The sequence below is a fragment of the Microcaecilia unicolor genome, chromosome 1, assembly GCF_901765095.1.
Source record: "Microcaecilia unicolor chromosome 1, aMicUni1.1, whole genome shotgun sequence".
In the NCBI taxonomy this organism is placed as follows: domain Eukaryota; kingdom Metazoa; phylum Chordata; class Amphibia; order Gymnophiona; family Siphonopidae; genus Microcaecilia; species Microcaecilia unicolor.
The window spans coordinates 492,711,800-492,739,207 of NC_044031.1; the positions used below are offsets into that span (position 1 = coordinate 492,711,800).

Here is a 27,408-nt window from a genome sequence, read left to right on the forward strand (position 1 = left end):
ATATTTCATCATTTTAAGGTCAAAGGTCTTACATATTAGATGGTCTTAAAATGTCCTTTTAGTATTCTCATCGTAAAGTCTGTTGATGCAATGCTCTGGTCTTGTACAAAGTGTCACTCTGGTTAGCTTTGTGGTGCATAATATGGTGCCTGTGTAAGTTAATTCTTGTCTTTAGCATCTTTGGGGCCTAAAGAAGCCTATGCTTTACATGTAGCACAGAACAGATTTATAATCAAGATGGATTTCTACATATGAGGATTCACTGCTGCAGCTCTGGAATAAGGTGCAAAGGTGAATAGATACACTGCTTATTCCTTCATGGATTGGTTCTATCCAATAAAGCTGTTACTGCCAGCAGGCAGACAGTCTACCTATAAAGATCCTACTGAAACCATAACGTGGCATTCCAGTTGTCATCAGTATGTCAGTGACTTGGTTTCTTGGTGACTCATGTGAGGAGATGTTACTCGCATTGGCTGTAGCGGTATGATGGACTTAAATACCAGCAATCATGGAGAGTGCCTGCAGAGGTCATGTGCACAGCCTGAGACAGAAAATAATGATGGCTGTTTGGACACACAGACGGTCAGCTTGCTATTTCTCTCTGAAAGAAACCAACTCATTTTCATTCTTGTTTATTTATTTTATTTATTGCATTTGTATCCCACATTTTCCCACCTCTTTGCGGGCTCAGTGTGGCTTACAATACGATATGAATGATGGAAATACAATTTGTTACAACTTGGTTATGGATTACATTGTGAAGAGTTATACAAGACAATCAAAGTGTTGTTAAGGAATATAAACACTGGAACCAAACCTTGAAACATTGGAAGGAGACAGCGGGAGGTTAAAAGGGCATTATGTATGGTATACATATTTCTGTGAGTAAGGGTATGAGTGAGGTGAGACTACGGGGGATGAGAGTTCAGAAGTGGATGTATTGATGCATTAGTGAACAGTGAGTGTGAGCTTTATGTGTTTTGCTTCTTTCCGTAGATTTTTTCAAAAAGATGGGTCTTCAATAGTTTGCGGAAGGAGGTTTGTTGTTTGCTCACTCCCCTGGATCTTTTCTGCTTGTCCTTCCTTGAGCTAGAGCCAGGAGGACCACCTCATTTGGAAGGTGCACAGTTGCACCTGAGACAAGATTTCTTGTGGAAGAGCTGTTACTGCCCAAACTGCGAGGCGTTCTTTTATTTCTACCTGGGGTTAGATAAGAACTGATTCATTTCTTACAACTGTGAACCAAGCCAATTGGGGCCCTGTGCAACCTTGATATTCTGTTGTTTTAGCAATAGGTGTTTTGTAATTTTTCTAAGAAACTGCTTTGCATTATTAGTGTTTACCAGTGAACTAAACAAAGTACTATTATTCCAGATATTGGTGTCAGTCACTGCTGTCAGCATATTACTGAGAGTAATTAGGACTTGGGGTTGGGAGGTAAATGTAAGAGTTATCCCTGGACATATCTGAGTTATAGTTGCACCCTTATTGTGCCTACACATCTGGTCTGTCTCCCAACATAGTATCATTCTTCACATTTTTTTGCATTGAATCATATATATATACGTAATCCCCCATTATATGGGAATTACTAACAATTCCTGTCGAGAGTCACCGGGGGGGGGGGGGGTGTGGAGGGGGCAGTGACTGGGAGGACTCTGGGTGGGAGGAAGCACAGCCCAAGGGGAGTAGTTTGGAAATAAAATGCACAGAGGTGGAGGGGCATAATCGAACGCCCATCTCCATGGGTGTCTATGTCCGAAAATGGGTATGTGAAGAGGCAGGACAGACCGTATTATCGAAAAAGATGGGCGTCCATCTTTCATTTCGAAAATACGGTTTGGACGGACCAAATGCCATGGATTTGGTCCCTTCTGAGATGGGCGTTTTTTTTAAGCGATAATGGAAACTAAAAACGCCCAGCTCAGAAATGTCCCAATCCAAGCCATTTGGTTGTGGGAGGGACAAATGTACAACACTACCATAGCTCTTAGGGGTGAAGGGGGCAACTACATGTGGGTACAGTGTGTTTTAAAGGCCTCCCATTTACCACCACAAGTGTTATGGGTGGGGGGGGGGGGGATGAGCCTGGGTCTGCCTGCCTGAAGTGCACTGCAGTACCCACTAAAAGTGCTCCAGGGACAGGACTTGTTGCTGGTGTATAACCTTGGCACAGCAGTTCACACCTGAAGACTAATCTCGCTGAAAACGTCCTTTATTTGAATAAGCACCTTTACTCACAGTTAACTGCAGATCAGAGGTTGTGCCCCACTGGCAACGAGTCTCGCTGGTACTGAGATTAGCAGTAGGTCTGAGCTGGCAGAATGGTGTACAATGCCCTCTTTCAGCAACATTCAGGGTAAGAACTAAGTGCTGTAACGTGGCTAACACATGAAAGGGATCTAAAAGTGTCTTACACAAATGGCCACTACCTCATGGACTACCGGAAACAGGGCACACTCTGACCCAGTAAGCAGAGGGAAAAGCACCATGGGAGTAGAGACTACCAACTACCAACATCGTGAGCATTTAATACAACCTAGTGGAATCACGGAGCCCAATAACCCTACACCCACCACAATGCTTTGCTGTTGTGACTCTGCAGTGCCCTTAACAGAAAAAGGTGTCACACTCACCCGAGACTCACATCAGAACCAGGGAAAGGCTGTCAGAGGATAGAACACATTCTGATGTCATGGAGGTGGGTATGGCATTTGAGGCTGGCATACAAGCTGGGAAAAAAAGTTTGTAAAGTGGGTTTTTGTTGGTGGGAGGGGGTTAGTGACCACTGGGGGGATCAGGGGAGGTCATCCCCGATTCCCTCCTGTGGTCATCTGGTCAGTTGGGGCACTTTTTTGGGACTTGGACCTGAAAAAAAGGGTCCAAATAAAGCGGACCAAATTCTCGTCAAAAACGCCCTTCTTGTTTCGATTATCAGCTAAAGACGCCCATCTCTCCTCGGCTGATAACCACGCCCCAGTCCCGCCTTCGTCACGCCTTCGACACGCCCCAGTGATCTTTGTTCGTCTCCGTGATGGACTGCAGTTGAGGACGCCAAAAATCGGGTTTCGATTATACCGATTTGGGCGCCCACGAGAAACGGACGCCCATCTCCCGATTTAGGTCGAAATATGGGCGTCTTTCTCTTTCGAAAATAAGCTGGATAGTGTCCTAGTTCTGAAGACTGACAAGGGGGGAGGAGACTAGGAGAAGATAAAGTTAAGTGTTTGCCCTTTAGAGGGGTCTTTGGTTACCTGCAAGAGCCTACCAAGTGACCCGAAGGAGAAGGGGGATCCTGAAGCATCACCTTAAGACTGGGCTAGAAATGAGGAGCAGTTATTGCCTCCCTCACAATAACTGGTGAAGGAGTCAGAGCTTCTGGCGAATTAGGGAGTCCGGCCCTTAAGCAGGGTTCAGGGCAGGATGTAGCCTGCTCAAGGCCACGGTGCCACCCTGTGAGGTACACCCACGGAGGACAGCCATAAGGGACTGTGCCTGGTGACAGTGAAGTGAATCGGTGGAGAAGAGAACAGCCCTGAGGTTACATCTGGCGAGAAGGATAGGAGCCTTGTGAATATGTATATAGCCCCTGAAAGAAAGAGCTCCTGTAAATACACCTAAGGAGAATAGTGAAAATTCCCCAAGAAAAACAGAAGTCTGGGATTGAAATATACTGGAGTTCATCAAGTGACTGTAAGAAGATTTAAGTTAAAGTCTGCCAGTTGCAGAGATTGCAATAAAGTTCATTTTGCTATTAAATCCTTTGGAGTGCTGTGTTGTTCCTGTACTGAAGAGCTGAGTAGAACCAAAAACTGGGGGAAAAAAAAAAAGTGTCTCCCAAACACCTGGATCGCTACTCCAGACCATTGACCCATCCCAGCTCAACTTTAAGTGGACTGGACATAAGGTGTGTGGTAAGAGTGAACTGAAAGTGAAAGGTATTTTCTTTTGTGGCCTGGGGCTGGAGCTAGCGCACAGGTGAAACCCAGGTTACACATACTACACTTGAAGAAGAACAGGAGTAACTGTGGAGTCCCATGAAATGTGCTGGCACAATTTGCAGCTTGGTATATTGCAAGAACATGTGCCATTGCTTTCTTTTTCAACTTCAGTTGGGAGTTTGCTTTTCAATAATTTTTGCTTCAGATTAGGTGGTTGTCAGAAGACCAGCATTGGCAAACGACTTTAAGGAATAGCTTTTTTTAGCATATAAAACCTCTGTTACAGTTCCATAGGCTAGCATTTAAGGGGGCTATCTTTACAGTTACTATAGTATCAGTATAAACCACAGCTAATAGCCTCAGATGTGATCCAGGAAATGATAGACTGATGAGCCTGACATTGGTGTCGGGCAAAATGGTAGAGACTATTACAAAAAAAAACAAAATTACAGAGCATATACATAAGCATGGGTTAATGAGACAAAGCCAACATGGATTTAGTCAAGGGAAATCTTGCCTCACTAATCTACTACATATCTTTGAAGGGGTGAATAAACATGTGGATAAAGGTGAGGTGAGTTGGTCGATATTGTGTATCTGGATTTTCAAAAGTAATTTTACAAAGTACCTCATGAAAGACTCCAAAGGAAACTAGAAAGTCATGGAATAGGAGGTAATATCCTATTGTGGATTTAAACTGGTTAAAAGAGAGAAAACAGAGAGTAGGGTCAAATGGTCAGTATTCTCAATGGAGAAGAGTAGATAGTGGGGTTCCCCAGGGGTCTGTGCTGGGACTGCTGCTTTTTAACAAATTTATAAATTATCTAGTCATGGGAATAACTAGTGAAGTAATTAAATTTGCTGATGACACAAAGTTATTCAAAGATGACCTTACGAGACTGAGAGAATGGGCATCCAAATGGCAGATGTTTAATGTGAGCAAGTGCAAAGTGATATATGTGAGAAAGAGGAACCCAAACTATAGCTACACGATGCACGGTTCCACATTAGGATTCACTGCCCAGGAAAAGGATCTAGGTGTCATCGTTGATGATATGTTGAAACCCCATGATCAGTGTGAAGCAGCGGCTAAGATAGCAAATAGAATATTAAAGATTATTAGGAAAGGAATGGAAAACCAAAATGATCACCACATCTCAAAAAAGATGTAGCAGAATTAGAAAAAGTACAGAGAAGGGCAACAAATATGATACAGGGGATGGGGCAACTTCTTTATGACAAAAGGCTAAAGCGGCTAGGGCTCTTCAGCTTGGAGAAGAGACAACTGAGGGGAGATATGATAAAGGTCTATAAAATACTGAGTGGAGTGGAATGGGTAGAGGTAAATCGCTTGTTTACTCTTTCCAAAAATACTAGGACTAGGGGGCATGCAATGATGCTACTAAGTAGTAAGTTTAAAACAAATCAGAGAAAATATTTCTTCACTCAATGTGTAATTAAACTTTGGAATTCACTGCCAGAGAATGTGGTAAAAACAGTTAGTTTAGCAGGGATTACAAAAGGTTTGGATAACTTCCTAAAAGTCTATAACCCATTTTTAAGATGGACTTGGGAAAATCCACTTTTATTTCTAGAATAAGTGGCATAAAATGTTTTACTGTTCTGGGATCTTGCCTGGTACTTGTGACCTGGATTGGCCACTGTTGGAAACAGGATACTGGGCTTGATGGACTTTTGGTCTGTCCCAGTTTAGTAACACTTATGTTCTTATGGTGGAGCAGGGAATATATCTTTCAGTAATGAGATGCTACTCACCTGTAGCAGGTGTTCTTCAAGGAAAGCAGGACACATATTGCCACATATGGGTGACATCATCCGACAGAGCCCAGCATGAACACTACCCAGCGTTCTATTTCTAGAAGCTTTTAGCAGCCCCAACCACACAGACACGTGTATCTTCCCATTCACCTCACTTGCAAAGGACCAGGCAGTTGGATACAAAACCTTAAGAGAATATAACTGCTAGGAGATGAGGAAGGGTATCTGGTAATATGTGTACTGCTGTCCTCGGAGAACACCTAAAACATGCAACTTCTTTCTCCGAGGACAAGCAGGAAATCATTTGCAACATATAGGCATAAGGCAGTACTTTCAATAGTATGTCTTCCTTCACCTGGTGGGACAGGCTCGACCACATGGGCCTTGAGAAGAGAGAAGATTTCCTCTGTGAGCACTTCTCAGTGCTGAGAACAGGAGCTTGATGATCTCAGTTGGCAATTTGGAGGAAGTTGATGCCAATTGAGGTTGTAACCTACCCGGACTATTTGGAGAATCCACCAGTCTGATGTTGTAAGGTGTCAACTTTCCTGGGGAAAAAAAGTCTCTCCTTTCCACTGGTAGGTCATCCAGAACGGATACTTTTACTACAGCTGCTTTTCTGAAGCCAGTCAAAAACTCATCCCCTGCTTAAAATGGGGCTTATGAGTTCACTGCTACCAAGGACAGGTGTGTAAAGGCTGAGCCTGTTGCTGAGGATAGGAGAAAGGAATTAACCTATGCCTTTGAGAGTAGTAGGTACTCTTTTGACTCACAGTCCAAAACCTCCAAAAAGTAGAGGCTGCACAAGAAGTCAGCTGAGACAGGGATTTGATGGTATCAGTTCTTTTCTTTATGAGTCTGCCACCTTGTCTCCAAAAAGACTTTTACCTCAGCAAGGGATGCCCGCCTACTGTTCCTAAACTGTTGGTTCCAGGTCCAAGACATGTAGCCATGAGAGGCTGCACATGCTGATACCCATAACAGAAAGTTTGGACAGCACATCAAAAGTGGCCCTAGCCAAGATGCTTTCTGCACATGCGCAGAAGGGACCTGCCAAAAGCTTCTAGAAATTGTAGTACGCTGGGCAACATCCACACTGGGGCTCTGTCAGTGACATCATTTACATGTGAGACGTGGAGGGGCATAATTGAACAAAAACGTCTATCTCCATGGGCGTTTATCTCCGAGAACGGGTCCGTGAAGGGGCGGACCGAACCGTATTTTCGAAAAAAACAGACGTCCATGTTTTATTCGACAATTTGTGAGCTGGGCGTTTTTGTTTTTCAGTGATAATGGAAAATGAAAGCGCCCAGCTCAAAAATGAATAAATCCAAGGCATTTGTTTGTGGGAGGGGCCAGGATTCGTAGTGCACTGGTCCCCCTCACATGCCAGGACACCAACCGGGCACCCTAGGGGGCACTTTTACAAAAACAAAAAAAAAAGGGTAAAAGAGCTCCCAGGTGCATAGCACCCTTCCCTTGTGTGTTGAGCCCCCCAAATCCCCCTCAAAACCCACTGCCCACAAGTCTACACCATTACTATAGCCCTAAGGGGTGAAGGGGGGCACCTACATGTGGGTACAGTGGGTTTGGGGGGGTTGGACGACTAAGCATTAAGCAGCACAATTGTAACAGGTGGGGGGGGGGATGGGTCTGGGTCCACCTGCCTGAAGTCCACTGCACCCCCTAACAACTGCTCCAGGGACCTGCATACTGCTGCCAGGGAGGTGGGTATGACATTTGAGGGTGAAAATAAAAAGTTGTGAAACATCATATTTTGTGGTGGGAGGGGGTTAGTGACCACTGGGGGAGTCAGGGGAGGTCATCCCCGATTCCCTCTGGTGGTAATCTGGTCATTTAGGGCACTTTTTGGGGCCTTATTCATGAAAAAACAGGGTCAAGGAAAAGTGCCCTAAATTCTAGCTACAAACACATACTTTTTTTCCATTATCGGCGAAAGGCGCCCAACTCTCCTCGGCCGATAACCACGCCCCAGTTCCACCTTTGTCACGCCTCCGACACGCCCCCGTCAACTTTGTACGCTTCCGCGATGGAGTGCAGTTGAAAACGTCCAAAATCGGCTTTCCATTATACCGATTTATTCATTTTTTGTGAGATAAACGTCTATCTCCTGATTTGGGTCGAAATCTAGGCGTTTTTCTCTTTCAATTATAAGGTGGATAGTGTAACATAGTAGATGACGGCAGAAAAAGACCTGCATGGTCCATCTAGTCTGCCCAACAAGATAAACTCATATGTGCTACTTCTCGTGTATACCTTACCTTGATTTGTATCTGCCATTTTCAGGACACAAACCTACATGTGAGAAACTCTGTTCTGCTTGTCCTTGGAGAAAAGAGTGCACCAGGGTGATATCTTGCACATGGCCAAGAAAGTACATAGTTCCTAGCCATAATAATATGTGAAAAATGTCTTGCAAATTTTGCTGCCAATGCAGATGGACTAGGAGCTCAGTTGCATATGTAGGAGCAAATCAAGCACTATATGTGTTTCTATATAACTAAGGTATATGGGATTATAATACAAGGCACTAATAACCTGACTTCAAAACTGCAGACTCAAGCCTATTCCATCTTCCAATGCAAAGCCTGTTATTTGCTGAAGCTACAACCTTGCATATAGACGAAGACTGCTGACAAGGGTCCTGATGTGCTAGAATAACAAGGTTGTTATCAGCATTGCCGTCATGGCCAGGACAACCAAGGACTCTTGGAATTACCCTTGCAGCTGGCGAGAGGCTGTGGCCGGCAAATTGCACATTGTTTATGAAAACCCGGCTTCTTATCAAGGTGACTCCATCAGTGTGGAGCCAGTGAGACAATTTTGGGGCCCCTGAAGTCATAATAATGGGGATAACAGTGTTATGTGTGCATCACAACAAGGCCAGAATGTATAGCCCATGATTTCCATATTAAAAAAAGGTCTCGTATCTGAGGCATATTCTATTGTATATTTCCCTCCTATTTAACCTCTGCATCTTCCTTTGCTTATTTGAAATCAACATGCCATCTACCCACTTCAGACAGTACTGTGTAACTCTGCTCACTGATGCTGAGATGTATTACACTGGCAATATTTCCTATTCTCACTTTAGCATAGGAGCAGGGAATACTACACAGCTCAGTTTTAATAAGGAAGGAACATTCCTTATTCCTTATTAAAACGGGAGGTGGTAGAGATGAAAAGGGAGGTGGTGGAGATGAAAACAGTAATGGAATTCAAAACATGTGTGGGATAAACACAAAGGAATCCTGTTTAGAAGGAATGGATCTATGGAATCAGCGGAGATTGGGTGGCAACGCCGGTAATTGGAGAGTAAAACCGGTGCTGGGCGACTTCTACGGTCTGCGCCCTGATCATGGCTATATAGAAATGGATGGGCTGGAGTGTAAATTTTAAGGGGCTTCGACGTTAGCTTCAGAACTTTTAGTACAGGAACAGTGCTGGGCAGACTTTTATGGTCTGTGCCCTGAGAAAGGCAAGGACAAATCAATCTCGGGTATAAAGTATCACATACCATGTAAAATGAGTTTATCTTGTTGGGCAGACTGGATGGACTGTTCAGGTCTTTATCTGCCGTCATTTACCATGTTACTGTGTTACATTGCCCACACTGGGTCCCATCTGTTGGAATGAGGGAAGTGGATGCAAGTTGGGCAAAGAATCTCAGCACAGGATAAAAGTGGAAGAGGGGGACATCAGCTGAAGACCCATGATTCTGTAGCACTTCTTTTGCTAACACAGGAGTCTGGGGGGGGGGGGGGGGGTCCTGTGTTATCCTATACCCTTCCACCCTCACTTTCATCCCTCTCATTATGCCTTTCCCCTTCCTTATGCACCACACTATTCTCTTCCCTCTCTTGCCACCCCTTGTGGTCATCTCTTTTTCCCTCCCTTTCCAGAGGTTCCTTCTCATATTCCACCCCCCCAAGTATGTAGCCATGACTAAACTATGCCACATGTCAACAGGAACTTTATTCTTCCAGTTGATAGAATGGTTAATGTCAGGGTTGCACTTTGAATAGTGGCTGAGCTGTGGGGGCAAGAACGAGGTACGACAACAGAGAAGAAGTGAGTGTTATCTACTTTATATTTATTATTCCTTCCCAGGTCAAGCATTTAAGGATAAGACACATTGAGTGAAGGAATAGCCTAATGATTAGAGCAACAGGCTGAGAAACAGGGAAGTCTAATCCCACTGTGGCTCCTCATAATTTTGGGCAAGTCATTTAATCCTACATTGCCTCAGGTACTACTATTACTACTACTACTAACTAACATTTCTAAAGCGCTACTAGGGTTACGCAGCGCTGTACAATTTAAACATAGAAGGACAGTCCCTGCTCAAAGAGCTTACAATCTAAAAGACAAGAGAACAATCTAAAGACAAGTGAACAATCTAGAGGACGAGTGAACAGTTAATCTGATAGGGTGGATAGATTGGGGCATTCTATATTTCTCGGGTTAGGTACAAACTTAGTGGGCTTTTTACAAAGGTGCACCAGTGTTTTTAGCACATAAGTAATGCCACACTGGGAAAAGACCAAGGGCCCATCGAGCCCAGCATCCTGTCCATGACAGCGGCCAATCCAGGCCAAGGGCACCTGGCAAGCTTCCCAAACGTACAAACATTCTATACATGTTATTCCTGGAATTGTGGATTTTTTCCAAGTCCATTCAGTAGTGGTTTATGGACTTGTCCTTTAGGAAACCGTCTAACCCCTTTTTAAACATGCTAAATGCTAGAGACACCCATATATTCCTATGGGCATCTCTAGCATTTAATGCATGCTAAAACGCTACCACGCTTTTGTAAAAGACCCCCTTTATATTGTAAGCCCTCAAGGGACCAGGCAATACCTGCTGTGCCTGAATGCAATTTGCCTTGAGCTACAACTGAAAAAAAGTGTGAGCTAAATCAAAAAATCCTTTCCCCTTCATTCCCTCTTAATATTCCATGGGGAGGAATTGGAAATTGAGGTTTCAAGCGATCAGTACACAAGAGTTAGCATTAAATTTAATATCTTTTTTAAAGAGTGATTGGTGGACCAGCTGTAGCTCTGGATGGAAGGGGGGGAGAGTAATGTGTGGCACTCTGGCACATAGAAAACTGAATTTGGCTGTCTGATGAAGGCAGCATCTGTTAGGTAACACAAGACTGCAATGCTAGGTTTTGTAGGTCTCCTGTGATTATGTAAGGAAGGATAAATTTTGCATAAGTGTCAACTGCATCAGGCTCAGAAGAAAGCATGGCTAATGCATGTGCTTTGATACCTTATTCACTTCACTATAGGACAGCATTTTTTTGCATGTCAAAAATGAAAAAGAAAACCATGCAGGTTAACAGCACCTATCTGTTGAATTTATATAAACAAGTATTCATTTACCTGAGGCTGTAGTTATCAAGAAAATCCACTTTCTCCATGGGTAATCTAGTTGAATTTTATTGATGGATGGAATATGTTAAGAATTATGGCATTAGATTCTCATCCTTCTCAGAAAATGCAATGAAATGGCATTGTAACATACTTCAGTTTCAATAATGAGATTTACTTACATATCAAAGAACCGCTCTGAGAATTAGCCTGGCACTTTCTTTTTATGGAAGAACTGGATTCCAAAATACTCAGTACATCAAACCTTCTAGATAATACAGGTGCACTAAAGGCACTTTTAAGGTATGAATTAAAATAGCAATCACATATTTCTTCCATTGTGACAGCAAGAGTGTTTAGGTTTAAGGTGGTGCTGAAGATAAAGAAAAGCCAACAAAAAAAAAAAAACAATACAAATGGACAACTGCTCAAAGTACAACGTTACTGGGCCAAAAGGCAAATTTCAAAAGGAGCTAAGTCCATTTATAAAATATTTGTGTGGACAAAATGAACATGATTTTCATGATTGTGAGTCCAAGTTATTTACACATATATATATATATGCACAAGCAATTAAAACAGCACAAAACACAATTTTAATCGATAAAAGTTTAATGTCCTCACTTATAAAAATGAAAAAATATTTTTTTTTACACACACCAATAATATCAAGCATCTTCTTGCTACTTGTTAGAAGTACAGGAAGGCATTTAGGACGGTGATGGTTGTGATAAGAACCACAGGCCAACGAGGGTTTATCCTGCTAGAAATCCTTCCATTGTTGCAGAAAACTAGATGCTTAATCTAGTACTTCCTTAAAGTTAATTGCAAAATCCTCTCTCTGTCTGGTCCAGATTTCATAATTATCTCTTCTTTTAGCAGAACTATAAAAGAAAGGAAAAAAGAAAAACATGAGGCCAAATGTCTGCATCTTCTGCCTACACTATCTATTTTCATTTAAGCTTTGTATGCATTTATTGAACAAATAGACCAGATGGAACAATTAAACATTCTTTATTTTTTTTTCTGTTTCTGCAGATGCAGTTACTCTAATTCTACATTATGTTCTTGCTCTCAATTATCTTTAACCACCCACCCACCCCAGTGTACTGGGGTAGAGGTGGGACCTTGACATCTTGGGCTGATTAACAAAAGAAGAATTATTACTGGCAAGTATTATGGTAATAATTCATTTTTTAAATGATTGTACGCATATTGAAATGCCATTCTGCTTGATATTTAAAACCATTTAACCGGCCAGTTAAATGGCACTTAGATGGCTATCTGCACTGGGCAGGGCACAGCCATTCTAGAGGCGGTGCTGGAAGGAGGAGGGAGTGCTACTCCCTCCAACTTCAAGGTAGGGGGTGGGGGGCTTCTGTCCGCAATAGGATGGGGGGCCTGCAAGCATTGCAGATGCATGCTTGACAGGGCTCCCCATTCCTCTCCAATGTTCTGCAAACTGGAACACCAGCGTCTCGCCCAGAATCTTTACCAGTGGATGTTATCAGCAGATTGCTAATTTAGAGCTTTACTACTGAAATCCATCCCAAACCTGGTGTTTTTTTATAGACTCATTTTTTCTACGACAAACTTGATGTCTATTGACTCCTGAGGAAGGCTTCATGTCGAAACATGGCCCGCAGTGAGTCAGGATTATTTACGCCTATGGAGGTCATTTTGGACTTTTGTTCTAATTTATTCTGGAACATTTACTTCTACCCTTTTGCTTGTCTTCATTTACTGTGAAAATTTTGTTGTCCCCCTTTGTTTTATAGGGGTTGTCGTAGCAGCAGCGCTCTTGTTTGGCACACTGCCCACTGAGCATTGGGGAGGAATATGTAATGCCCTGTTTAGCATGCATCTGAATGCTACTTGTGGTCAGAGCCGGTGAGCTCTTTGTTTCATGTGCTCACCAGCTCTGATCATGGGGCGGGAGCAAACGCAGGTGCTAGTACGGCATTAATAGGCTCCAGCGCATGAGTTTGCTTCTGATCATCAGGGCATCAGAAAGGTGCAGGAGGTATTCAAATAGTCTTTGGTGTAGGGCAAGTGGGCAGATCTAAGGTCTTGACCTCACACCAGACGGCAAACCTCCTTCACTTAAATGAGTAACACCTATTAGTGGCATCTGTCCTGGAAACCAGCAAGATGCGAGAGACACCCTCTTGCAAATCGAAGAATTCAAATTCTATGCTCTCAACATCCAAGCTGTGAGGGCAAGGGATTGGAGGATGGGATGCAGAAGGGATCCATCGTTCTGTGTTAACATATTCCAGTTCATATATTCAAAATAAAACACTTTTTTATATCTTTGGTCCCCCCCTTCTGATGCAACTTCCTGTTTCAGCCTGGGAGGAATGCGGCAGAGAAACAGTGCCAGGACAGACATAGGCAGTGTATAAGAATTGCTACCGTGCTACTGACCCCCCCCCCCCCCCCCCCAGTCAACAAAATGTGATGTTAGGAAAACAGGGAAGGTGAGGGAAAGGGAGGGAGACCTCGGATAGGGATGGCAAGAATGGGAAGAGATGGCAGACCACGGGTGCCCCCTGGAGCTGTGGGGCCCAGGGCAGCTGCCCTCTTTGCTCCCCCCCCCCCCTCTAAGGCCGGCCCTGATGTCACTGTCACCATCGGAAACAGGGATTTTGGAAATATAGCCCTGCTTTTTGTGTATTTTCTCACTTACAACTTGTAATTGCTTCTAGTGATACTGTGACAGTGGTAGCTGAAAATAGAAGTGTAGAATGCAGCTCCATACAGCTCATGTCTGTAGTTAGAATCCTCAATTTTCTGAAGCAAATTTTTCAAGATCGAAAGGTTAGAGACCACACATTCCGAAGCAAGGTCTTGTTTTGCATAATATAAATTGGTGGGAATAATTTACAAGGGGGCCCTTTTACTAAAGTGCGCTTAAAAGTGGCCTGCGCTGGTGTAGGCACGTGTTTTGGATGTGCGCAGGTCAATTTTTCAGTGCACCTTGAAAAAAGGCTTTTTTGTTTATGGCCGAAAATGGACGTGCGGCAAAATTAAAAACAGTGCACGTTCATTTTCACCTGAGACCTTACCACCACCCACTGACGTAGCGGTAAGGTCTGATGCACTAACCAGGCTGTAAGCGGCCAGTGCGCGTAAACTGTCGATTGCTACTGGGTAAGCGCCACTTGGTAGAAAATAGAAAATATTTTCTACTGTGCATTTTGGGCGCACGTCAAAAATGGAATTACCGTCCAGGGCACACGGTAGTCGGGCAGTAGTTCCAATTTGGCATGTGTTGGACGGACGTAGGTGCCTACGCGCCTTAGTAAAAGGACTCCAAAGTTTTCCAAACTTGTTTTTTTTGTATGAATAAAATATTTCTTTCGGCAGCTTTATGAGTGGAGAATTTCAGGTATTATTGAGGGAAATCTCAGAGATGGAAAAAGGAAAGGCAGCGGCGTAGCAAGGGTGGGGCGGTGGGGGCGGTCCGCTCTGGGTGCACACTGCTGGAGGGTGCAGAGAGCAGCCGCGCACCTGTTGGCTCTGCTGGTTACCTGTTCCGGGGCAGAGGGAGCAGGGAGCCAGTGGAGCCGACAGGTGCGCGGCTGCTCTCTGCACCCTCCAGCAGCCGAGAATGCACCCGGGGGGGGGGGGGGCTTCATGCGCCGGGGGGGGGGGGGGGTGTCGTGTTGCACCCTGGGGGGACGGGCACCGCTGCACCTGGGGGGGGGGGGGGGGGAGGTGCGTAGCGGCGATCCACCCCAGGTGGCAGCCGACCTAGGATCGCCACTGAGGAAAGGGAGAACACAAGAAGAGGGAAGAGGATTTGGGACAGGGAGGTGAAAAGAGATGGAAGATCTAGAATGGGATGATGAGAAATAAGGAATATCACAAATACTCTTGCATCTCACCAACTCCTCTTTCAGACAACTCAGCCCCCCCCCCCCCCAGTAAGAATTCTATACAATCTTCTTCCCCCAGCACCTATTTCACTCTCCCTGTTCTCTGCTCCCCACCCCAATTTTTAACTAAGGAAGACAGCAGCAGTATATTAGATTTTTGATCCATGAGACACACGACAACTCTTGATCCCAAGTAACAGAGAGAAGGATGTGACTGTCAATCCAGGAGGCAGAGAAGAATGACGCTGTCCAACCTACTGCTACACTCCTCATTGTTTTTTACTACCCAACAGCAGGAATGGTGGAAGATTGGCTGGGGGAGGATGGTAGAAGCAGGAACAAACATATGACAGCTGCCAGCATCCTGACACAGCTCAGACCCCCAGACTCTCATGGGAGTTCTGCAGAAAGTGGATAATTCTATTGAAAGGGACAGATTTTTGCAGACTGCTCCATGGCTACAGAATTGCAGGAGCCCAGAAGTCTTGTCTACAGTAACATTATAAACCAAGTTTCCACTACTACAGTACTATATTAAAATATATGAAAAATAATTTGCAGAGATGCAGTTTCCACAATTATAGTTTTAGACAGTGAATATAGTATATACAGTACCATTCTTTAAATATAACCTACCACACTCCTTTAAGATACAGCATGTCTCAATTTTATTTACCTATTAAGTTGCAGGCTGATATGTTAATAGGCAATTTTCAGTGAGCTCCCCAATAGACTCATTCAAAAATGTAAAGCTCTACATAAGATCTAAACTAAAATACAATTCCCCTGATATTCAGTGCTATTTAACCGGTCAGAACGGCTGTTGGACCAGTTAAACAGTGCTTAACCAGCTATCCGCCGATATTCAGCAGGGATAACCAGTTAGCCCCCCCACTGAATATTCCTGGTTAGCAGCTAACGGACAGCCAGTTATATTGGCCGATATAACCGGCTATCTGCTGAATTTTAAAATGGGTTTCGCAGCCATATTTGGCTGCGTGAAAATCTAATACTAATACTACTAATTTCTATAGCGCTACTAGACATGCGCAGCGCTGTACACATTATATGCAGGTACTTTGTCTGTCCCTAGAGGGCTCACAATCTAAGTTTTGGTACCTGAGGCAATGGAGGGTTAAGTGACTTGCCCAGAGTCACAAGGAGCTGCAGTGGGAATCGAACCCAGTTCCCCAGGATCAAAGTCCGCTGCACTAACCGCTAGGCTACTCCCCCACTCCATCTGGTATATCTTTGGCTGGCTTTAAAGATAACTCTGGATATCGACGTAGCCGGTTATCTTTAAACTGGCCAAAAATAAACCGGATATTCAATGCTGGTCACCCGAAATGTCCCGGCATTGAATAGCCGGGCTTAGCGCCGACCACGGGAATTAACTGGTTTAACTCCCATGGTCTGAATATCAGTCCTAATATGTTCATTTTTATATCACACTGTTTCCAAGTTTATTTATTATTTGATTTACCATCCATTGGAACTATAATTTGGGAAGTTTACAATGACAAAGTAACAAAAAAAAAAAAGGAAAAGAAATACAATATTTGTTCACTAATCCGCTATCCTTTTTTAACTGGGTTAATTTCAGTGCAATCAGCATAGCTGGGATGTGTAGTGAATATGCCCATGCACATACCCACCATAAAGGCCTAACTAGTATCCATCACTGTTCTACTCCTGGTCTTTTCTTGAGATTTTCAGTTATCGAGTGCTTTGTGATAATGACAAATGCCCAACCAAGGCTAAGCTGTGAAATCCTCTCTTTTCTTATTTTGCTTAGGGCACTAGGAGTAATTTGAAGCTAGATGGCCAGCATGTAAAAGCTAACTAACCATCCTTGCTTGATTTCAATTCGTCCCCATAAAATATCTTTGTCCAATAAACCTTATGAAATGTGATGGGGATTTTAGCAAACAGTTTGATTATTTGTGTAGCTGAATGTAATAAATAAGGTCTGATTGGCAAGGCTTTACTGTGAATAGTTTCCAAAACTACTTTTGGGGTGTGCACGTTTAATTCTCTGCCTTGGAAATACAGAACTAGCATAAAGTGCTACATACTTTTTGGAGAACAAATTACATCATATAGATATTTTTGCAGTAATTTTAAAAGTTAGCTTGGCAAGAGCTGTAAGTTTCCTTGAAAATGCTCTAGACAACTGTTGGGTCAATTAATATTAGGAAGCCCTGAACCCCCACCAATAGCCCTGCAGAGGATGCATTTGGAAACATGGTGCCCGAGACATATTACAACATATGGAAAAATTCCTCAAAGAAAAACAGTTATATTTAAGTATTACACATTCAAGACATGAGCAATTCAACCTAGCCAAGATAAAGAACAATTAGGTTGAAGTGTTGCTTTAATAAGCAGTAATAATTTCCTCCGAATACAAGTAATCCTACTGCTCAAAATGTTTATAGCTTCCAACAGAGACACTTTTTTTGCCTTAAAGTACAGCACTGATCTCTCTACAGCTGAAACTAAGCAGAGAGAAGAGGGGGCCATGATTCAAAGCAAAGGCTCAGCTACTCACCCTATAATTTCAGTTACTTTTCCTGAACAAATTCTGGGGAAACAGGCAACCTCTGATTACACACAACTGGTAAAATTGGCATAATCATCAATGCTATAAGAAAAATTATAGCTTATGACAAAAAATCAGCAAATCAGCTACCTTCACCAATTTGCAAGAGACTCTTATGGTAAAATGCAATCAGAGCCACCTGCTGTCAAAAAGGATACAGCAACACCCTAAAACAAAATACACTACTTCATCATTTTCTGACATACTATTTACTGAACTCTGGCTGTGCCCTCCCTCACATGCCACACTACTGCAACTAATCAATAAAGTATTAATAAAGAAAAATAAGCTGCACTTCAGAATCTAAGAATTATCCTTGTTGCATTGTTTCAATGTCAGAAGTCCAAAGTCTGAGACTTCTTATACTGAAGGTTTTAAGTGTACACATATCTATCTATCTATCTATCTATCTATCTATCTATCTATCTATCTATCTATCTATCTATCTATCTATATCTATATGTGTATAAATGTAAAAAGTGGTAATCTTGTGCAATTGTTCAATATGAGATGTGTGAGAAAAGGCTGGATGGTAACACAAGGGGATCTTACCATCACCCAAGAAAACAGACAAGTCATAAAAAAAAGAACAGTGGCTATTTTAAAAGGCCCGTCCCATCCTTACCTTCCACCTGTTGCCACATTCATTACAGAAAACAAATGTAGTCATAGGTTCATCAGCACTGCGGGTCTGAACCTGTAATAAAAGAAAAGAATTTTCTGTGCTATCTTTTCCAATTAAACCAACAGTAGAAGTACTAATCCTAAAAGTATGAACACTTAATGGTTATTGCAACTACATGAGCTGATTTTATTTTTTATTTATGCATTCTTATATTCCACTATTATCCAAAACCAAGTTTCGGTTCAAAGTGACTCACAATTTACATTTTGGTGAAGTTAGAATAGTGTTGTGCAATGTTGAGAGGGCATCTATAGTTCGTGTGGTTATTCATAGAGTTTTTGAAGAGATAAATTTGAAGTGGAAAAGGTACTGGTATCTTTTGTGTTCAGCTGTAGAGTTTTGGTGATATTTATTCATATAGTTTTTGAAGAGGTAGATTTGAAAGGAAGGTGATGATATCTTTGTGATTAGCTGTAGAATTTTTTGAAGAGGTAGGTTTTCACTTCTTTTCTGAATTGGAGGAGATTTGTGATGCTATGATGGAAAAACACAATATAAACTGGTAACACAATTAATTCCATGCATTTACAAAACATTAATAAAGAGTGTACTGTTTTTAAAATGCATTTTTACAGAATCTGTAGCGACAGCCACTGGTAGAGCACAGATACTCCCTGTCAAGACTACAAAAATCTGCCAGATGTTTTGGTCCACTAAAATCTCACTCCTGGTGCCCAGGGGCGTAGCTATGTGGGGCCACGGGGGGCATGGCCCCCCCCCCAGATTTGGCCCTGGTCCCCCCACCGCGACCCTTTCAACCCCCCCTTCCCGCCGTCAGGTACATGTGCTGGAGGGGGTCCCCAACCCCCGCCAATCAAAGTCCTCTTCAGCGCTGGTCTCCAGGCTGGGGCGTTGCTGCAGCTGATCTGGAAGGTTTCTGTGTGAGTTGTCCTGACATCCTGCACGGAGGACACAGAAACAGAATCCTTCCAGATCAGCTGCAGCAACGCGCCGGCCCGGAGACCGGTGCTGAAGAGGACTTCAGCTGGCGGGGGCTGGGGACCCCCGCCAGCACAGGTACCTAGCGGTGGGAAGGGGGGTCGAAAGGGGAGGGGCGCCGCCGCCGGGGGGGGGGGGGGGTCAAAAGGGGAGGGGCGGCACCACCGGGGGGAGAGTCAAAAGTGGTGTCCCCTCACCTCGGGCTCTGGACCCCCCTCCCGCCAAAGTCTGGCTACACCCCTGCTGGTGCCTAGGAAAAAGATGCTGCTATCGCCTTTACTATGCTGCTAAAGGAATAGACACTGCTGGGAAGGGATCTGAATGACCTTGCCAAAGCTCTGAGAAGACAATGCTGTTGCAGCCCCCACCTCCCTCTACTAAAGGAGCCCTAGAGAGGAAGGGATGCTGCCAGAGACTTGTGGCCTGAACTGGCCACTGCTGCAAACAGGATACTGGGCTAGATGAACTATTGGTCTGACCCAGTATGGCTATTCTTATGTTCTGCTTGGTCATTAAAGGTTAACATATCAGCCAGTCAAGAACAGAGGGATAAACTAGGAGAAGAAAATACTAACAAAAAATATCAAAATGGAAAACAATGGCAAACAGCAAAACACAATTCCTACTCCTTAAATAAAAAAGCAAAGGTGGAAAATATGCAATGGACATAAATAAGAAAGGTGCAAATAAAGAGCTTAGTGCGCTTTTCTGATTTACTCTTTTGGTATATTGCCAGGTACTTGTGAGCTGGATTGGCTACTAATGGAAACAGCATACTGGGCTTGATGAACCTTCAGGTCTGTCCCAGTATGGCAACGCTCATGTTCTTATGTTAAATGCTGTGTGTTCTATTTTGCAGCTATGGGCCACATGGCACTTAGCACATCCATTAGCATGCATTAACTTAGTAAGAAAATGTATAAAAACTGTTCCCAGTTCCTTAAAAACTTTAGTTGGCAATTTTTCCAAATATTTAATTTAGCACTGTACAAGGACAAAAGGGACTGAAGAATAAATATATCATGCTCCTGGTTAGAAAAACACTAAAACTTAGATTTTAGTCTCCTTTCATTTTATAATATTAGAAAGAATCTATTTCTTTCTTTTGTTGAAATTGTTTATTAAGATCAAATGGTATACAATTAAAATGTGTTAGAAACCCCAACTCGATCCAAATGAAACATTTTAAAAAATAAGTATCTCTTTCCTCCCCTCCTATTGCTGGTGAGAGATTTGTTTACAATGTAGATCATACAACAGATGTGCTGGGCTTCAGAGCATGTGACTCCTTAACCTTCTTCTCTCTCATATTACAGCCTAGACACTGCAGCTACAATCCTTGGTTACAGGATAACAAACTGTGGCTCCCTTCACTACTGTTATATGGTGCCTGGGACTTAATCTCTGGCAGGCTGTAAACATCCTTTCTGAGGCATTCTCTGAATCCCCAGTAGCCAGTAATCCAAGAGGCAGGAGCTTAGCTTAAAAATCAAATATGGGTCTACTACTGTTACTACTGATTTTTTTTTTCTACAACACTATTAGACAGGCAGTGTGATGCACATAGGACGTAATTTCTATTGGAAGGCTTCGGATTAGTGTTGTAGGTTTTTGGGTTTTTTTTTAGTTCATCCAACTTGTCTCACTGCTCTCTTTCTCCCATGCCGCCCCTCAAACTGCTGATACTGGTATCATGTGGCTATTGGGGTTTCAGCTGTACAGTGTCTGTACTTACACACTGGCCTGCAATCTACTGTCTTGCAAAATCACTGTACAGGCAGCACACAGCCCAAAACTCAGAGCCACATGGGACAGCCATTAACCATTCCAGGATGGCACAGAAAAGAATGAAAAAAACAGTACAAGGTAGAAGGAGGTTGGCTGAGGCAAGGACAGGCTGAATGGCTGGAGAGGGGGGGATGTGAAGGCTGATGGCTGAGGGAGTAAGCTAATGAGTTGTATGCAATAGCTGACTAGAGAGATAGGTGAGCTGACTACCAGCATGGGGTGTGAAGTTGTGTGGCTGGATGGTTTAGGGAGAAGGCTAGATGGAAAATTGGATGGTTGGTCAAACAGAGGAGAGATTGGTCAGCTAGAACATAAGTACACTAGTAAAAAAGGTCCGTTTCCGAAACCAATGAAACGGGCGCTAGCATGTGGTTTTGTGTGTGTGTGTGTGTGTGTATGTGTCACAGAGTTATTTTGTGTGTGTGTGTGTGAGAGTGGGGTGTTTGTAGGTTGTTGATGTGTGTCTTTTTTGTTTTGTTTTGTTTTTTTGCTTGGGGGGTTGGGGGATGTGCTGTGCTATGCTGTCAAAGTGGGATGGATTGGTGTGTGGCTTTGAGGGTGTGTGTCTGTTGTATTGTGTGTGTGTGGTTTTGTCTGTCAAAGAGGTTTGTGGAGGGGGGGTCTTTCTGTTGGTGAAATGTAAATGTGGTTGTAGGGTGGTCAGCCTTTGCTGAGTGGTGGATTGTTTTTTCTGGGGTTTTTTTTTGTGTTGTGCTGAGGCAGCAGTTGTTGTTTTAGATGGGCGGAAGGTAGAGGAGCACGTTCTTGGTCTGTCGGTATTTTTTGGCCATTTCAGGGCTGCTGTAGGGGAACACTGGAAGAGAAATGTGCTGTGGGAAGCAGCGCCGTCTTTTTCCGTTGGGCTGGGGTTCTGGGCATCCTGGAGGTGGGAGACGGCTTGCCTGAGGACGGGGATGGTTGTTTTAAGTTGGCGGAAGGGAGAGGAGTACGGTCTCAGGCTATCGGGTGGTGATCCGGTATGTTCGGTCCATTTCAGGCCGGCTGCAGGGGAATGCTGGAACATGCGCTGCGGGAAGCTGCGCCGTCTTTTTCCGGGTGCTCGGGGAATCCCCAAGGTGGGAGACGGCTTGCCTGAGGCTGGGGATGGTTGGGCACGGCCGCTTTGGCAAAAGGGGAAGAGGAAGGGGGTGGGGAGTTACCTGTAGCTGCGTGAGAAAACAGGTATTCTTTGTTTTGTATTATTAGTTTGCATTTCTGTTGAAGAAAGAGTGGATGCCTTTTGAATGATGGAGGTGGTGCGTCGGTGTGCGGTTGTTTCGTTAGTTTGGCAGCCAGTCTCCAGTGATTCCTAGGCAGGGAAGGAGTACTCCTCCCCCTTCCTTGGTCGCTGTTTGCTGCTGGCTGGGTCGCGGGTAATCCTTCCAGCTGGGCCGCAGCTTGTCCTGTTCGCCCACGTCCCAGATGGTGACGGGCACGTTGTTTTCCGGCTCCTCTGACTCCATGTCAAGCGATCCCAAATATAGTCTTTGCTATGGGCCCTCTGGCATTAGGCATTTAAAAATCCCCCCCCCCCACCCCCGGTCTATTTTTGCACATACCCACAGCAGGAATATTCTTCTCTCGTTCCAGCGGTGGTTCTGTGCTCTCTGTGCTGCACAGATAATGAGCCATTCTGCTGGGGAATGCTCCTCCCTTATTGTCACGTAGTTTCCTCTGATTGGTCCGTCTTACATTGCCTAGTGTTGCCTGGGAACGGTGTTGTGATGGCCCTTTGTGTTTCAGAATGTTGAGGGTGTTTTTTCTGATTGGTCCGTCATGCGAGGGCGGGGCAGAGAGACATGGTCAGTGTTGTGGCTTCACCACCATGAATCCATGAACCCTTCAGGGAGTGACTGAGTGACTTCAGAATGTTGTTTTCAGAACGTTGAGGGTGAGTTTTATTATAGTAGATAAGTAATGCCACACTGGGAAAAGACCAAGGGTCCATCAAGCCCAGCATCCTGTCCACAACAGTGGCCAATCCAGGCCAAGGGCACCTGGCAAGCTTCCCATACGTACAAACATTCTATACGTGTTATTCCTGGAATTGTGGATTTTTCCCAAGTCCATTTAGTAGCGGTTTATGGACTTGTCCTTTAGGAAACTGTCTAACCCCTTTTTAAACTCTGCCAAGCTAATCGCCTTCACCATGTTCTCCGGCAACGAATTCCAGAGTTTAATTACGCGTTGGGTGAAGAAAAAATTTCTCCGATTTATTTTAAATTTACTACACTGTAGTTTCATCGCATGCCCCCTAGTCCTAGTATTTTTGGAAAGCGTGAACAGACAATTCACATCCACCTGTTCCACTCCACTCATTATTTTATATACCTCTATCATGTCTCCCCTCAGCTGTCTCTTCTCCAAGCTGAAAAGCCCTAGCCTCCTTAGTCTTTCTTCATAGGGAAGTCGTCCCATCCCCGCTATCATTTGTCGCCCTTCGCTACACCTTTTCCAATTCCAGATAAGTTGGTTGAAAGGGAAACAGCTGACTGGAAGATACAAGCTGTCTGGGAGAACAGATAAGTGCTATTGAGCCACCAGTGTATACAGTGAAAGAATATGTAGGGCAGACATGAGAATTATAAGCAAAGATACAGTTTTATAATTAATGAGTGAAAATTAAAAATTATAAAATACAGTGCAATCCGCTTAAGTGCAAGGGTCTGGGACCAAAGAAATACATGCAGTTAACCGGAGCGTGCACTTAACCGTTGTGACCCAAAGAAGCTTGACATCCGATAAACATATGTACAGTACTGTTTATTATACGTACAGTATATGGTCTCCATTAACTGACTTTATACAGTCTCCGTTAACTGACGTTAGGCTTACTTGAAGTAATCAGTCATAGTCCTCTGTACACTCGTGTCTGTGAGTTCCATACACTATGTCTGCCAGACGGTAAAAACTGTCATAGCACTGACATCCAGTGGCCTCCAGATAGGCCCGCACGGTGTTGAGACTCTCCAGCACTCTTGCAAAAGTGACAGGAGGTTGTTGAATTTCGTCAGCATGTGCCTCGCTGCTCATTTCATCAGCCGTTGCATCATCAGCCGTTGCCTGTGTGTAGGCACATATCTGGACATCAGTGCTGTCATTAGATGTTTGTAGATTGTAATCAACAGCTAGGTAGTGATGAAACTCCTCTTCAGTAACACCGGATGGGATGTCAATAGCCTGTTCATCTGATACGTTTGCAACGGCTGCATCTGTTTCGTCCCTCTCCACATCCCTAACAAAGCTTGCCCGCTTGTAGTAGTTCACAATGGTTGCCTGTGTAACATGATTCCAGGCTTTTTTCTGCATATGTAGGGAATCCAACAGTGATAGATTATGAGCCAGTTCAACAGCATGTTTATCCTTGCCAGTCTGGTCATCCATAACGCTCATCCGACGACATAGCACAAGAGCCCGATAATGTTTTTTGAAATTGGCTATTATGCCCTGATCCATAGGTTGGATCAGAGAGGTAGTGTTTGGTGGCAGGAAGACCACCTTGACGTCAGACAGCCTGACATCATCACTGTGTGCAGCACAATTGTCACAAAGCAACAAAATCTGACGCTTTTGTAACCGCATTCTAGTGTCTAACTTCTTTAGCCACTGCTTCCAAATTTCCCCAGTTATCCATGAATTTGCGTTAGCCTTGTATGACACAGAAAGTCACTTAACATTCTTGAAGCAATGGGGCTGTTTGCTCTTTCCAATGACGAGGGGTTCCAACTTCTCACTTCCATTCATATTGCAGCCAGTGTTAAAGTCTTACAGTTGCACGATAACGACTCCAGTGTAACACTCTAACAACATTCTTTTGCTTATTCTGCCTGTGGCAGTTAACCAACAAGATTTCAAATTTACAGCCCCTTTGTCACGTGCCAATCGGCTTCCATATTCCGTGCGTGCACTTATGCAGAGTCTTTCCTGTACAGGAGCGGTCTTAAACCATGCATATAAATGAATCTTGCACTTATCAGTGGTGCGCTAAACCGGTTTGTCCCCATAGAAATTGATGGTACCAAAAACGGGACCGAAGTACGGCATGCAGTTAAACAGAGCTTGCGCTTATCCGACGTGCACTTAAATGGAGTGCACTACATAAGTACATAAGTAATGCCATACTGGGAAAAGACCAAGGGTCCATCGAGCCCAGCATCCTGTCCACGACAGCGGCCAATCCAGGCCAAGGGCACCTGGCAAGCTTCCCAAACGTACAAACATTCTATACATGTTATTCCTGGAATTTTGGATTTTTCCAAGTCCGTTTAGTAGCGATTTATGGACTTGTCCTTTAGGAAACCGTCCAACCCCTTTTTAAACTCTGCTAAGCTAACCGCCTTCACCACTTTCTCCGGCAACGAATTCCAGAGATTAATTACACGTTGGGTGAAGAAAAATTTTCTCCGATTTGTTTTAAATTTACTACACTGTAGTTTCATCGCATGCCCCCTAGTCCTAGTATTTTTGGAAAGCGTGAACAGAAGCTTCACATCCACCTGTTCCACTCCACTCATTATTTTATATACCTCTATCATGTCTCCCCTCAGCCGTCTCTTCTCCAAGCTGTATAGCCCTAGCCTCTTACAAAATATTAAGTTATAAACAGTCTAGTTCTGTCAAACACATCTAGGAAGGTTGGGGGTTTAGTCTATGATTAAAACTGGCACGAGCAGAGGTTCACCTGAAAGGTGAAGTGAAAATTGCCATGATAACCATATGAGACTTTCCCCTGAAAACCAATATACAGATATTTCTAGGATAAGCAGCACAAAATGTATTGTATTTTTTGGGATCTTGCCAGGTACTTGTAACCTGGATTGGTGACTGTTGGAAACAGGATGCTGGGCTTGATGGACCTTCGGTCTGTCCCAGTATGGCAACACTTATGTGCTTCTGTCGGAACAATTCGGTTCCATGGCGAAATTTCAGTGTCCAGTTAGCATCTATCTCAGTTTTTCCTTGTAAGCGAGGCAACGTCCGTCGCAGTATGAAGAAAAGTTAAAACAAGGGACTTTGATACTCCACTGAGCGGGAAAGGCAGGGGCAGACTCGATAGGCTGCTGCTACTGTTCAAACAAGCTAGGGAGAGCATGTCCAACTATACAGCCTACGGAGAAGCCTAACCTCGTGTGTCTGCATTATCCTGTGATACGGAGAACAGCAGAGAACATGTCCATGCAATTCAGAAATAAATTCTTTGTAAGAACGCTTCTGGAAAAAACAACTGTTCCAAGGGTGAGGGATAACAATGGATTGTCATCTGATTATCAGCACATCCAATATCAAAGCCAAACAAGGAAGAGCACAGCACTTCCCTATGGAGTCTGGAGCCTAGACAGTCCCCAAACAATGACCCTGGAAGGGATAAGAGGATCAGTCAGCTAGAGGGGAAGAGATCCCAAATATGAACTGCCTAGAATCGACTGCTTGCCAGCACCTATGTTGGAACTGTTTATCAACAAGGTGCTTCTGAGGTGAATGGGCAGGCGAGTACAGAATTTTTAACTGACACTATATTTCTTCACACAGAGTTTCAGTTCCTCCTTCCAAGAGAATGACTGACCTGGCTGAACTTAAACAAGAGCCACTTAAAGAGAAGAGAGTGGCTCTAGAGGACATTTAGGAAGTGATAAGAAATGAAGCCACTATTTATGACTTCAGAATTCAGAAAACAAATGTAAGTAAGCCTAGCGAGCATGACACAAGGCTCAAAGGCAAGGTTGGGAAATTGGGTACACAACTGGCTATGATTTAAAGTTGGACCTACTTTTACATTTAAAGATGGAGGTACTTGAGAATGTCAGTAGAAGCAAAAATTTGAGTATTTTAAATCTTTCAAAGACAAAAGTACTGGCACCTAAAGAACTGTGGTACATGTATCTTAGAGATATGTAGAAAATTGGGAAGCCAGAGGATGTAGCTATTTCCAAAATCTATCATCTCCCAATGGGGAAGAAGGTGGGAAGTGATGTGGAAGGAGTGATGGACTCTGTAGTTTTAGCAGATAGTTTAGATCTTTCTGCAAATCGTTGTTTAATAATATCCTTAACAGAGCCACATAACTTGTTATTTTCTTGTCTAAGTCAAGTAAATCTTTTTGTTTAAAAACTATTATAAGTTTAGAGACATTTTCTTTTGTGAACAAAAGGTGGCCATGTTCCCTGATATTGCCAAGTTCAGTCAGGTTACAAGCAGTGGTGTGCTGGAGCAGGCTCTCACAGGCTCGCAAGAGCCGGTTGTTAAGTTTTTAAGAATTTTGGGAGCCGGTTGTTAAAGTAAGGCCCTCCACGGCTACTTTAACAACTGGCTCCCAAAATGTGGGCTTGGGCCCCCTGCTGAATTCTCTTTTACTTTGCTGGTGGGGATGCTGAGCCCTACCAGCCAAGTAAATAGA

The 27,408-nt window shown here is 43.7% G+C and overlaps 1 protein-coding gene across 2 annotated transcripts in view; it reads right to left on the minus strand.

The window, feature by feature from the left end:
• Positions 1-11,188: 11,188 nt before the first annotated feature.
• Positions 11,189-27,408, minus strand: part of TCEA1 (transcription elongation factor A1) — a 162,473-nt gene continuing 146,253 nt past the window's right edge. The window contains exons 9-10 of one of the 2 annotated variants that reach the window (XM_030214438.1): positions 18,228-18,299; positions 11,189-12,003 (exon numbers count right to left, since the gene is read on the minus strand). In XM_030214438.1, coding sequence (XP_030070298.1) covers positions 11,995-12,003; positions 18,228-18,299 — 81 coding nt within the window. In that variant the 3' untranslated portion in view covers positions 11,189-11,994. The remainder of the gene's footprint in view (positions 12,004-18,227; positions 18,300-27,408) is intronic. The other variant, XM_030214431.1, reaches the window with a different exon arrangement.